Source organism: Lepisosteus platostomus, chromosome 2 (genome assembly GCF_059453375.1).
Source record: "Lepisosteus platostomus isolate fLepPlt1 chromosome 2, fLepPlt1.hap1, whole genome shotgun sequence".
Lineage (NCBI taxonomy): Eukaryota > Metazoa > Chordata > Actinopteri > Semionotiformes > Lepisosteidae > Lepisosteus > Lepisosteus platostomus.
Genome location: NC_142612.1, coordinates 10,112,545 through 10,127,733, shown reverse-complemented (window position 1 = coordinate 10,127,733; position 15,189 = coordinate 10,112,545). Strand labels below are relative to the sequence as shown.

Genomic DNA, 15,189 nt, shown 5'->3' with positions numbered 1-15,189 from the left:
TCACACGAAAGGCCTCTTCCTTCTGAAAACCTTCTGAAATTGGTAATGATGGACCAATGAGGAAGGGAGAACAATCAAAGTCAGAAGTGTGGAACACAACAACAAAAACACACATAGACCACACACTGGGCCGTAACACATGGTTTGAGTGGGGATGTGCATCAGCATGTTTAATATTGAATTTGATTACAAAGGAAAAGTGAAAGTTTTAAAGTAAATAGTAAACCCGAGCTTAAATTGTTTTTCTACTTCATATATTTTATTGCTCAAAATATCCCTACAATCTATTAATAATAACTTCCAATTTCATAAAACAGCTGTGGCTTGTCAAGCACATCTTTTTTATTTTTTTGTCACACACTATCAGTCTGAACATTCATGCTACAAGTCTGACAATTAGTTTCACTCAGGCTGAACGGGGCTATAGTAAAGAAGAAAGAAAATCCACAAGAAGATAAATTGTTTAGTCCTTAGGGTTTGAATTAGCAGGTCTTCAAGCATCCAGACAACCAACAGATGCTATTCCAATAACTTACAGCAAAACTGCCAAAAAATAACCAGGAAGATTTTTTAATTGAGAAACTCAGGTGCAATTCGATAACGATAATTATCGCAATATAATTTTCCTCTATATAATTTTAACAAAAGTTCGATAAATGTCCGATATATGTTTATGCTTTGCGCATGTGCACAAAATACTGCGCGAGTGCAAGTGTGTGTTGCAGACCGGGCAGCTAACAGATTTGTTTAATGTTTCTGCTGTTTGGCAAGTGTTTGTTGTGTTCTTAAAATAAAGAGTTGTTTAATTTACCAATGAACTGTCTGGTTTCTTCAACTTTCACTCAGGAGAAAAAATCTGCCTTTAAACTTGAAAGAAATAATGATTTGACATTTATTGTGATCATGTTTTTGGCCATATCGCCCAGCCCTAGGTGCAATAATTCAAAGCTACATAATTGAAATCTGTTATATATGATTTATTCTTACAGCTGGCAAGGAGTTTAACCACATTCAACCGCTGCTTTATTTGCTCCTAGACATTTCACCTTGTGATTTAACAAGGCTGAATACAGCATATACTGTACCTTTGAAATAGACTGGTAATGTATGTAGAAAAGGGCTTAGTCACACAGATAAAAGGAAACAAGCCATATTAATCTGTCTCCTTCGTATGAATCTGGAGCAAATGGTCCTTGATTCCTGAAAAGCAGGTGACTGCTGTAAATGGGGCATACATTTCATAGATTAATTTTATAGGAGAAATCATTTTAAAACCAAAAGAATGGCTCATTCAATCTAAAAAATAGTCCTGACAGATCTGAAATGTTATTTAGAAGCCTATATTTGCAGCTACAGTATGTCTATAATGTCTTCATTATAATTTGTATAACAACTCAGGTTTCAACCAGAAGGGTTTTGGAAGAGCCATCTGTCTCCTTCTCACACCTGCAGTGTGTCACGTTACAGTTCAGATAGAGAAACCAGCATGTGAGGCTGCAGATATGAAATGGGGCCAAAACAGGTTACATTGTATGGGTGTTTTTCTGATTGTCCCATGGATACATTCAAGGCAATTTAATCCAAACACAGCAACTGCCAACAGAAAAACAAAACATGTGTAACGGCTGTTTGGGTTTCCTCTCTCGCCGCCTCTGCCCTGCCAGTTTGTCCCTCACTGCCTGGGTCACACAACAGGGAACTTGCCAGCTGAGGTAAAGGAGGACTCCTCCAGCCTGAGCGGCTGAGGTCTCCGTTATACACAGGGGCGTACAATTAGGCTGTATTTTTATAACATCAATCATTATACATAAAGAAAGCAGTACAAGCTCTTCAGAAAAATCGCACTTGTATAATCTATGGCTTATACTGCATCATTTACATTGATACTACCGCAAATATGTTAGCAAGTCATGTTATAGACAGCTATACGTATAGTGTGTTGATCACTATTTTAGAATTATAAAATTATGTTTAATTTACTTGCAAAAACCTTCAGAGTAAAACTATAGTTTATGGAAACCAACAATAAAGCCTATGCTTTTTCCTATGATTATGTATTGACTTCAACATGAAATGGGGAAGTTAAGAAAACTGTTTGTTTCCAGTTGGCTTATTTTCATCTGAACGAACAGTGACAGAAGAAAGCATGAAGGTTAATTCTTATTAAACCCTTAATAAAGATTGCTCATAATAAAAGTTAGCAATACACAGTGTACTCACCATTTGTTTCTTTTTACAAAAAAAGTGCTATACAGTACAAAGATACATAAGCATTTCATCCAAATTATATCCCATCCACTATTTCACAAACAAGGTTTGTCAGCATGTCTTTACTAACCTTTGGTGACCGACTTTTATGCCCATTTTTTTTTTAAACACCCGAACCAAAATGAAGAGAGAAGAGGGTCAAGTAAATTATAATCCCAACCATTTCTAAAACAAAAAACCAGCTTCTGTATTACTTTTTTTGCAACAGACATTTACAAACTCAGTCATTTTGAGGAGATAGTATTCTTTAGGATCTAAGAAGTCTTTCATTTGCTATAGCTTACTTTGCAACACTTTTTGGCACGGAATGGAATCAACGTTTTTTTCATATTATTTATCTCATAATAAAGATGAATACTTTTTACCAATGAGATTTAAAAAGAAATTCAGTAGGAGGCAAAACTCATTTGAATTTTTCTCAAAATAATTCCTGGGTTTACTTTTACATTCAAATCCAGCAAACTACAAAAATCAGCTTGGCCACAAAAGAAAGATTCCTTAATTAACTTAACTTACCAATCTCTTTTCCCAAGGAGGAGTTGAGCATGGCCCCTGCAGATGTCACCACTGCACATTTCCTGAACCCATCTGGATGAAGTTCATCGAGGGAAATTTTTGGAACAAACTTTTTCCATCCTAGCTTAGAAAAGGGACGTTCAGTTCCATCCAGGGACTGGACTTTGATTTGATGCTTCAACTCACACAGAACTTCCTGTCTACTGAGTTTAGATGTCCTTTTGCCTTCGTAACTAACATTGTGTTTATTGGCATCAAGGTACTCCTTCATCGCCTTTTGCAAACGAGGACTGAGCATCTTTGAGGACACATTTCCTTTCCACAGTTTGTAAATGACTGACTTTGATTTAAAAAGGTACTCTTCCAAGTCCTCCACAGTTTTTGAAGTCCTGTGTCTATGCCTTCTTAACCTAGATCTTTTCATCACTGTGGGTACATGTTCCGTTTTAGCAGAATTATATTCATAGAAGTAAAAGTTCTCCACTGCATGCTTGTTTACCTGAGTCTTTCTGTGTTGCTGACCAGCAGCAACAGATATTTCTCCAGTGCTCATCTGGGCTGACGTATCATCTCTTGAGATTGTATTCTGTATCTCATTCTCAAAATATGACCACACTTCTAGGTTAGGAGTTCCAGTTTTCCCAGTAAGGACTGGGCCATTGTAGGGCTTTTTATGGCTGTTGCTGTCTGGAGTAGCAATGTCTGACTGAGATAACATAACGTTCTGACTGTTGACTTGAATAGAGGTCAGCTTTCTTGTTTCTGTGTGAGATAAGGAGCCAGTCACACGTGGGACATTCATTCGGAAATCCATAAAATAGGTAAACAATGCCAAAAAAACAACAATCCATGCCAATATTCCCATCAGCACCAGCTGCTTCCATTGTTTAACTTTGGATTTCATGGTAGTTTACTCCCAGCTTTAACAGGCTTTTGAGCAGCAGGTTGAAGACAGTCCTAGAAAATCCACAAACATTGTTGGGTAGAAATATTAAAAACTTAAAACTCATAGGCAAGATGTACAGTTGATGGACCAGTACTTTTATGTTAAGGATAGTCTGCAGGATTTCCCTTGATTGAACTTTGTGGTTCATTTGGAAAAATATTTTAATCTTTATTTTTTTTCTCAAGCTTTCTCTATGCTTTTCATGATTAAAATGATCCTCCCCCCACCGAATGATTTTTAACTGTTACTACGGACATTATCATAAGTGTCTTTGGGTGTAATAGCTTGAAAAGTATTTGATGAATACCCAAATCTGTCCATCTTTTAAACATCCAGACATACATTTCTATAGCTGACACTCTTTAACTCTACCATTCTCTTATTAGCTTTTTAGTCAAGCTAATATCAGTTAATTGATAAGATGTACAGTGTATAATTTGCTTGGATGTTTTTTTTTTGTTCTTCCATCACTTAAACTTTATTTTAATTAGTTACCATCAGTTTTTCTGATTATTCTCCCAACTGAACTCTCATGTTAGTTAATACTCCAAAACAGGGCTGCTTGATTTGAAGCCACTCCAATTACTCCATGACACTTTTTTGCTCATTAATTATTTAATTGAATCTTGACAGGATCTATACTGCAATTAAGAAGCAAGTTATATCCAAGCACAGCAATTGAACAGATTGGAAGGATGGCAAGTTGAGTAACCCTGCATCAAATAAGGTTAGGATGCACTAAAGCAAGCATTTTAAGTTCAAACAATTATGAAAGTAAATTCTTAATTACAAGTCGATTAAGGTGTAAAATATGTCAATTGAATCCAAGCTCAGTGGTCTCTCTAACACAAGCATAAACCAATATTCTCCAATATTTTTTTGTCACTGAAAATATTGGATAAATCTTGAGTTGTTCTTGGACCCAAGCTTTTTCTCCATAACAGAAGTCAAACTTTAAAATTCATGAATATACCAAACTCTCCCAAATCCACAGACAATTCTCCCGAAAATTGCTGAAGAACATTTTTTCTAAATGTACTGTGTATTGTGGTGTCTCCATAAGGAAAATGTGATTACAACAACACTTACCAAAGTAGACATTACCAATACAGGGATTCCATTTTGTTTCCAATGCACAGCATTGCTCTAAAAAATAAAATAAAATTGAAAATCAGGCAGGAAATTTAGATGCAGAGATTAAATTCAATAAGATCTGAAAACCAAAACCCAACAAACTACTGCTTTGTGTTTTTAGAATGTTTTTACATAGTTGAATATTTCAATATAATGACCATTACATAAGTATGGTAAATCTACTGTTTCCTGTTATCAGCCTGTTATTCCCTGTTGTCACACCTAAATTACATAATACTGTAATAGAAAAAAGGAGGCCACTAATTTTGCTACTACTGTACATGGTCAGCATTGGCTCTTCAATGAATCACAACGTGGGTGAAAGCATTCAATTTAATGCACATACAAATTAAATACATTCAACTAAACACAATAATATTGCTGAAGGTTATGCTTTGTTCCACAGATCCCTCTAACTGGTCCTCAGAGCCTGAGATGCAGCTTTTAACCAAACTCAATTTAATCAAATAATGATTAAGAAATCAAGGTAAGAAGATGACTGACTGGGAGCTTTCCAAGTTTTAAAAAATTAGAGACCTTTAGTTATTGTAATCAATTCGGATTACAATTAAAGGTTCAGTTCATGTACGCAGCAGAGCTCAGCAGGAGTGAAATCCAGCCAGAGTGGGAGTTGCCAGGACTAGAGTTGGGAAATCTGCTCTGAGAAGCAGGAGGGAAGTTCCTGGAGAGAACGACTGTGGCCATGGAAAAAAAAAAACTGCACACCTGTATACTTCAAAATTTTATCTCAAGCCTTGTCAAGCACACATTTGCTCATTATTTTAGGAAACACAGGAACAGTTATATTAAATTGTCTTGCACATGGAATGCCTCTATAAAGAAAAATGCACTGGATAAGATTTTGTTTACTTTTGTTGACTTACAGATGTACTTAACACAAAATGTCTTTAATATTTGGGCACCTACTAACTTTTATTTAAACAAAAATATTTTTATTCCATTACACTTTCAAACCAAACTGCTGATAAATTGTTCAGTATCTTTTTTACAGACCAGAATGAAATGTTATTAATTATAGAATTACTGAATTGAATTATGGAATGATTCTATGAACATTAAAGGCTCTACGGTGTATAGCTTATCAATTGTTTCAGCTTGTTCACATTCTGTAATAAAATAATTTTAAAAAGTGTGTACTACTTTATTCTCATAAAATACTGTATTATAAAAGGCAGAGACACTGAAGAAAGATTTTGCACCAATGAGATGGTAACTGTACGTCTGTGGTTACAATTAAGTAATGACAAAATGTGTTTCACAGATGCTTTGGATCCTCTGCAAAAAGGGGGAAAGACGAATAATCAACAATATCAAATGTTGGCAAACCAATTCCATATGCTCTTAATTATAATACGATGTACACACAAGCCCAGTAAAACAAAAGCTGCATTTAGACTTGTTCCAATGTCACAAAGTAAATCTGAATAAAAGCCAGAAGTATTGCAGCATAAGAGTCTTTTTAAAGTTTTTTTGTCAACGTCTCAACCCTATCTTAACTACATTGTGAAAATACTATAAATAGACTACCAGAACAAATCACAAGCATAATTATGATGGTGTCTACTGTGCATCTAGCAGGATTATATGTTCTATATATACTACAGAGAAATCAAAACAAAACTGTATAGGGATGATGAGACTTTGCAACAAGGGGAAATCTTCCTAAAACAGACCACAAAAAGAAAGAATTCACTCACATCGAAACCTATTAAGCCCGTCAAAGTAAAATGAAGCCAAGGATATGTTCTGAAGAAATTTAACTGCAAAATTTTCATATCAAGCAAACACAAACTGCTTATATCATTTCATATATTAAGGATTTTACAACTGCTTAGTCTAAAATTTAGTTTTTAATTAATAAAAATCAAGTTAACATCTCGTGAATTAGCTTCTGTCATAGTGGATTAATACTATAGAAACTCCCCAAATAATAAAAATAACAACAACAACAATAATTAATTATAATTAATAATTGCTTACACTTATATAGCGCTTTTCTGGGAACTCCACTCAAAGCGTTTTACAGGTAATGGTGACCCTATCGTATGGGGCTACAGTCCCACATGTTGCCATTGCAAAACTACAATTATATATCGCATCAAATGGGTTGTTGACTTAATTGCAGCATTTTCACAGATTTCCCCAATTCTTCAGGTGTTGCTCATTTATTGAGATATACACATGAGAAATGCAGCCTTCCAGGGGTAGAGTTGGGACCCCTGCTTTAGATTCATTCCAGAGTTGTTTTGCCACTGCTGTGGTATTTGCAGACATCTGGGATATCAATCTACACACACATTCCCTGTATACAGACCAACACACCTGTCCCAGTTTCAGGCACTCCATTGCTCCCCATGTACAACATACACCTAATACTAAGCCATCACACTTAACAACATTAACAGATCTATTTGAAAAGTTTAGAAAATGGTATCAAGTTAATTGGATCAATTGCTGAAAATGTATTGTGGGATTGCATTAAGGACTTAGATAAAGGAAAAAGATGGCTTGATTAAAAGGTTTATGTGGGAACATGTGGGCTATGATCAACACAAGGCAAAAACAGTTGCTTGTCACTACATAGCAAAATATTGCATTTATAAATTTGATCTCAGATTCTGTGCTCTTGATTGTTAAAAACCTTATATAGCTACCTTTATACCTATAGGAGTAAGTAAAAATATTTATTATAATAAATCACTTATATGCTATCTTTTTGTGGAATTTATAAATGTAAGTGAACTATGAATGCACTGTTTTATTTAAACTGTTCTTATTTTGCTCAAGAAGTTAATTCAAATGAAAGAGGCAGGTGATGCCACTTTGTTATGTTCATTTGGTGGACAAATTTCCACTGTTCCCTGTAACACCTACTGTATCTCAGTTTCTTGCATACAATACAGTTTCTTAAAAGGTACAGATTTGTTACTTGCCCTTTCTGTCTATGAAATAAGTGTGATTCATATATATGTAGTTATATTCAGGTCACAGCATCTATGAATACTTTTTCTTGAAACCAAAAAATATTTTCTTTCAGGCTGAAATGATGCCCATCTGACCATGCTAAAACATACGGATTAAATATTATCTACAGTATGTATTCATAGCAAAAAACAAATGTTCCTTTCCACAAAAACCAAAAGGTTTTAACTTGCCAATGAACATTTTTCTTTATATGTTCAATAAAGAAATCTTGGCATCAAGATACTACAGTGTCATTTTTTTTCTCTGAAGTTTAGAGCAGGGTGGTCCAGGTCTGGACTTGGAAGATAGTCTGTCTGCATAGTTTCTTGGTCTCTTTACAGCAGTAGCACCTGAAGAGCTGGGAGAAGAGCTCCAATTAAGTTCCAATTAAGGCAGAAACAAGCTGAGTTGGAATGCAAACAGCAGACACACCAGTTGGCACCCTGGACCACCCTGGCTTAGAAAACCCTACATAGAAAATGCATTATCAGTCCTTCATCTGAAAAAAACAATGCTGCATTGTTTTTGTTTGGAATATTTGTTAAATTTGTTTATACTAGCCCAGAATTATATCTCAATTCCCTCATCCATGCTTTCAGTTAGTTATCACCCCTGGAGCAGAATCACCCAATACAAATGTAATTAATCACATAACAGTGTAATGCATCAGGCAGAGACAGGAGCACTGCTGATTTAATTTCTATTCACTCTCAGGAAGCATGATGTAAGTGAAGACCTATCTGGACAACAGTTAGCAGGTTTTGCAATAGCTGAAGTGGCACCAGCACTCCAATAAAGAATCAGCAGTCATCATCTAAAAATGATTTCAGAAACTGTGAAACCATAGCTGTGGAACTCTTATTTTATACCCAGTGTATATCTTGCTGTTTACAACATGTTTTGCAAACAGTTCCAAAGAAGATAGAAAGCTACTGTTATAATAATAATAATAACAACAACAACAACATGATAACATCACTTTATTAACCCTTTACAATTTCTTGCATTAGAAATTATCTTTTCGCATACCCCAGCTTGCTCTCCATGAGACACACAGACAGGGAGAGAGCCTGGGGTCAGAGCGCAGGGTCTGCCATTGTACGGCACCCCTGGAGCAGTTGGGGTTAAGGGCCTTGCTCAGGAGCCAACAGAGTAGGATTTCTCTGCCAGCTGCAGGATTTTAACCGCAACCTTCTAGCCACAGGGGCAGATCCTTAGCCACAGAGCCACCGCTCCGCCCCAATTATAACACATAGAAGGAAGACATGGAGATATTAAATGGTCTGTACCCACTTCTTTAGACATAAGAGCCCCTCTAACATCAATATGAAGAGCAATGTAACAGTCAATGCCAAAGGAAACACAGGGTTCCAACAGTACAGCTCCCAGCAAACTACTGTATTTTTAGAGTTTAGTCTCACTCTCCAATCTTCTAATCTGACAACATCTTCATAAAATCAGCTCTTCATCAAGGCCACAACAGAAAGAAGAGTGTTGCTTAAAGATGACAAATTTATCATTTGCATATAGTGGAAATTATATTAAAAATATTTAATAATGTCTACATTAGAGAGTGAAGATAGCATATACTGTAGATATAATTTTTTTCTAATTTTCTAACCTGCGCTTTTAGTCTTCCAACACCTAGAGTTCAGCATTCTTCTAAGTTTATCTTTCATCTCAATTAGTCATTCGGGAATTACATACAACTTGTGTGTGTAAGCAAGCAGATTAACAGCAATGTAAATGGCTATTCACACATCTGTTTCAACAGTACTACAGACAATTTCGCAATAAATTAGTGATCATCAGAAACATGTACTTAATATCAATAGTAATATCAAAAAAACAGCTTTCTTTGAAGAGGTGAAAAACAGAAATCAGAAAACAGATGTCATAACATTAAATTGTAGTAGCCTCTATAAGAATGTAAAAAAAGAAATAGTTTACATGGAGGACACAAATGTGACTTACAGTTCAGTGAAAGAAAGTATCCAGTGTTTTACATTTGTTTTTTAATTAGAAAGGTGTTTTACCTGTTCTTTCACAGAATGCTGTTTCTGTGTAAACAGATAAATACCTCTTTCACAACATCCATGTATTTGATAACAACTGACCTTTCCACTTTTATGTTGAGTTGGAAAATAAATAGTTCAGCTTCATTCCACTGCTCTTTTATTTTCAGTAGTATATTTGTCCATTTCAGAGTTACATTAATAATTCAAATCCTGAAACAAAAATTATGGTATAACCATATCCAAACTATGTACTTGTTTTGGGTCAAATATTCTGACTGCCTTGAGACATCTGTAGCTGATTGAATAATTTGTTTTCTTTTTTAATCAATCCAGGTTTAAGTTTGCAGTCCACTTTTCAGCAACTTGTCTGAAGGTCTTTTTACAAAAACTGTATTATGCCTGTGCCATGCCAATGCTCAATATGCTTTTATTTTCTCAATTATATTGTATCACAGACTTTATAACTCAAACCATTTTAATAGATGAACCATCATCAATGGTAAAAAAAGAAAAAACACTACATGTCGACTTTGGAGCCTGTGTAAGGTGTGATGGAGAGGGAAAGTAGCAAATAAATAAAAAGGCAGGGAGAACAAAAGAGAGTAGGTGAGAAGGGGCAGGGACCAGGGGGGAAATGGGCATTTGGCAAGTAAGAATGAGGGAGAACAGGAGGTGTGGAAAGCTGAAATCTGCAAATGAATACAGAGGATTTAAAAGAAAATTAGTCTGTTATTGTGAGAAGGGGGAAGGTGTGATCGAAATTTAAGAATTATTCTGGGTTTGGATGTTTTTCTGCAAGAGCAGTTCTGAAACCCCTCTGTGAGGATGCAGATAGAGCGATCAGAAACAGTGGCCATTAGAGATGAAGCTAGGTGAGGAACTATGGGTTTAGAGAGATCTTTGATCCTCACAGTTCTGCCATGTTCCCTGAAACGATCTGCCAGTCTTCCTCCTGTCTCACCAATGTAAATGACTAGGGCATGTTTGCATGAGATACAGTAAATAAAGTTGCTGGAAATATATAATGTCAACTGGGTGATACAGAATTGTCCAGAGGGGCAGTGAATGTGTGTGGTATTGGACAGATATCTGCAGGTGATGCAGCACATTCTGTTGAAGGGCAAAGTGCCTAGTGTGAATGATTGCTGTAGGTAAAAATATAATACTGTATATTAAACATAGAAAACTTGCCTCCTTATTAAACAAGATTTCAATGTGACCACTGAACTCCACTTGCCTGAAAATATGACAACTGCCATATTATCACTGACCTATGAAGTACAGCTACTCCCCATTATTTCCATCCATTTTCTAATCGCTTTATCCAATACAGGGTTGGTGGGAGCCAGAGCCTAAGGGAACAAGGCAGGATATACAATGGATGAAATGCCAGCCCATCGCAGGGCACACAGAAACAAACACACACACACACCAACACCCACAACTAGAGCCAACTGTCGAAGAAGCCAATTCACCTACCAATATGTCTTGAGAAAGGAAACCAGAGGACCCAGCAGACACCATTGTTAACACAAGAAAAACACCATCTCCACACAGATAGCAGCACACATCTGGAATTTAACCCAGGTCTCCAGCACTGCAAAGCCACAATGCTGTTCACTACTGCCCCCAATAAGAAAATAAAGTCAAAATTCTAATATCTGCTGTAGAAAGACTAATATAGCAGGGATTCAATTGCTGAAAACTGTTTAAAGGTTAATGTATATATTAGCTATATTATATGATACACTGTAACTGCACCTGATATCAAGCTTGTGTGAGTATTTGCATTAAGGCAGTGCAATGGTATTATAATTTCAGATGTTCTTGAATATTTCTCTTGCCAGAATTCTGTGTGCAGTATTCAGTCTGGGTCCAGTCGAGACATGACACGGTGTTTGGAGAAACATTTAAATCAGGACTAAAACTGCAAATACACAACAGCTAACACTTTCACTGACTCATAATGCAATAACTGAACACTGACAAATTGCATCAACAAAAATACTTTGTGCCAGCCAATATGGGGGCAAAACCAGTATTTTAAAAACCCAGTCAAAATTTCAAACCAATCTAAACACAGAAAGTTGCTACAATTATTTTTATTCCCACAAATGGTTGTAATTGTGAGGGAATTATCCAAAACATCTTCACTTTATATGAATAATTATAGTACTGAATGAATAAATACAAGGAAAATTGAGGTTTCTGCACAAAACAAGATGGCCACCATTTTATCATCTATTTATGGGCAGCTTGTAACACTAACTCCTGTTTAAAAATGGTTGATCAATGTAGGGATAGTTTGAATGTACAAAGTACTTCATTGGCTACAAGGAATCAACCAACCAGAACAATTAATGGGTTATGCAAATATATTCAGAGTACGCAAGATACATTTTTGTTAACACATTAATAAAATTAGGCAATTAAACTACAAGAGTAAATGTAAAGGTGGTGTGGTACACACAAACTGTGTAGCAGACAGGCCCCACCCCACTGGGTGAGCTTGTTGCTGGCCTGTCTGTACATGAATTTCTCACGGTCATTCTACACTAATTCTTTTTTCACATTACACTTCAAACATCAGGACTGAGGGACTACAGCTGAGTGTTTTGCTCTCTGGTTTCTCAGTTTTGGGATTATCAATCAATGTTCATGAATGCTCAAAAGCCAACACAAATATTACTTTTTAAGTTACTTTAATGAATTCAAACATTATGAAACTTAAACGTTTGGTAAAAACTGAATTCTTGAGTGTTAAAACATGAACATTAAATGTAACAAAAAAAACTAATCAGTGCTGCCCTGATAAAATCTGATGGATTCATGTTGATGTTTGTTCTGTCATTGCCTGCTGTAAACTGCCAAGAGGATGTGTACTTGACTCAGGTAAATGGAAGAGCTTTGTCGTTTAGCAGTTTCCTTAAGGCAGATCCTCCTTAATGCACACATGAAATCTGGCCAAAAGTTGAAATTTGCAGCTGCTACCATGTATACACAGTTATGTCGACAAATATGTTCCGTATTATTTCAGAGATCATTAGAAACTTAAGATTTGGGGATTTCATCACAAAGCTTCTCTAGTTGCCAATGAAGCCTGGGACAAAATTCTGTTTTATGTGAAGTCTCACTCAGACAGAAAATTTATTTCTGCTAAAGTTCTTTTCCAAAAGTTGTATACACATTCTGATTGTTTAGCTGGTAATATACACAGGTTGCATCTCTGAAGATGATCACACAAATAACACAAGCTTTTCTTTTGCTGTTAACAATACGGGATACCAACAAAACTACAGCCATACAACATATTCAATATTTATAGTCAATTTTTAAATTACTGTCACATTGTTTAAAAAAAACAATATTCATGCTATACACCAACAGTAGATGAAATGGTAGTCCAGATCATTGTTTTTGAGAAGTAACTGAATTAAAACCATCTGGAGGTTATAAAGTGTTTTTACATCAGACAGTAGGTTTTGCATTTTCCACCAAACTTTCCATTGAACACAAATGGAATCCAAGAAATGGTTTGGCACATTATCATTGTTTACCTGATCCGTAATATCATTAGCAAGGCAAGCACTTCAGTCTCAACCTGAAGTGTATCTCAACTATATACTGTACTTATACAGAAAAGTTCAATTCCCCACCTGGGCTGCTAACTGCATTGACCTTGTATGTTCTTCCCCTGTTCACATGGCTTTCCTGCAGGTGCTCCACTTTCCTCCCCCCGTCTAAAGGACCCATGTGAGTATGTGCATGTCTGTGTCTGGGTGTCCTGCGATGGACTAGTGTCCTCTCCAGGACGTACCCCACCTTGCGCCTGATGCTTGCTATTGATGGATAGTTAATATAGTAAATTAGGCCTTGCTCCGTGCTGCCCTGCACATGCTGCACTAAAAAATGTGGAATTGACTACAAAGTGTGTGCTACAGAATTGGCATACAGACATCAGACGCCCATAAAAAAAGTGTCAAAGTATAGCTCAACCTAGATTGGTTTGGCATGCTGGGTGGCAGTCACAATCACTAGATTATTTTGTCAACTTGCCAGACCCATAGAGAGCAGCACAAAAAACATTGCAACAGCTTTTAAAATGTGTCATTCTGGATAGAGACAGATTGCAGCAATACCAAGTATAACAATCCAAATGGCACTTTCGTTGGTTATTCCAGTTGGTAATTCCAGTCTTATCATAGATTTCTAACACATACAATTCAGTGTTCAGTTGGGGTTTGAGCACAGAAGTACATTCCTCTGTAAAAAGCAGTCAGAGGTAGCAGCATTTTGTGGCTGGTGGTGTCAGGACAGACAAAATTTATGGTGGCCTAATTTGGGTACTGGAATGCAAGGAGATCCCTTTATTAGAACCCTGTCACAGAAACATCCCTGAGAAGCTGGCTTAGAGAAGTTGACTAGTTCCTGGAAGTATTTTCATGGCAAGAGAAAGATCAGAATAAAAACCTTTCTAGACTATTTATCTCCAAGTCTGGCCATAACTTTCCATCTACACAAAATAAAGCTAAGTATCATTCTCATGAGCACGCAAATAAGGTCCAATACATTCTTGATGTTGCATATACCAAAATGGCAGCTAGTATGCCATTCAGATAACTCACACAGCTTTCTTTAAGAACTTTTATACCAGTTGATTCAATACTATGCACATTTCATGAAGATCCAAAACTGCTTCAAACCTGCACCTTTTATAATGTGGTAATTTCCCCGCCTATAGCAGCTCATCAACTGTCCACAAAACATGGACTTTAATGGAAACTGCTCCTGTTCAATGACTCTTTGGCCACTTAACTCCAGCTTGGTAAGTATTCTACCAACAAAATGATTACCAAGTGCTGAAATGTGAAGACATCTAAAAGCCATTTGTTTCTTTACAACTGGTGTGCAATATATGCTTGTGGATAATGTGCAATACATCTTCTTGTGTACTGTACATTCTGGTTTGTTTTTGTGTATTCTGTACTGCGTGCAATTCTCTATACTCCATTTTTATTGCTCACTAACTGTGCTTACTGTATTATTAAGTTACACTGTACTGTTTGACTGTGCCAGGCTGCTGTTGCACTGCGATTTCCCTCACGGGATTAATAAAGTATCTATTTAAACCTAAAATTACCTTACTACGTATCTTAGAAAATGGGTTAACTGGAAATATCGCAGGCTTCACCACTTTCTGTGTGAAGGCTTCACAACCTGTTTCTGATTTGTACCTCTCATATTGTAGCAACACTTGTTATGCCTGTAATGAGTCATCACTTCCTTGGACACGCGTATCCCTTCCTGCTAATTGCTCTTTAA

At 36.3% G+C, this 15,189-nt stretch overlaps 1 protein-coding gene across 6 annotated transcripts in view; it reads right to left on the bottom strand.

The window, feature by feature from the left end:
• st6gal2a (ST6 beta-galactosamide alpha-2,6-sialyltranferase 2a) overlaps positions 1 to 15,189 on the bottom strand; it is a 42,229-nt gene that overhangs the window by 19,537 nt on the left and 7,503 nt on the right. For 5 of the 6 annotated variants that reach the window (XR_015924966.1, XR_015924967.1, XM_088597375.1 and 2 more), the window contains exons 2-3: positions 4,820 to 4,876; positions 2,785 to 3,741 (exon numbers count right to left, since the gene is read on the bottom strand). Coding sequence is in view for 4 of the 6 variants with exons in the window: in XM_088597375.1 (XP_088453501.1) it covers positions 2,785 to 3,688 (904 nt within the window). In the remaining 2 variants the exon portion in view is untranslated. The remainder of the gene's footprint in view (positions 1 to 2,784; positions 3,742 to 4,819; positions 4,877 to 15,189) is intronic. The other variant, XM_088597357.1, reaches the window with a different exon arrangement.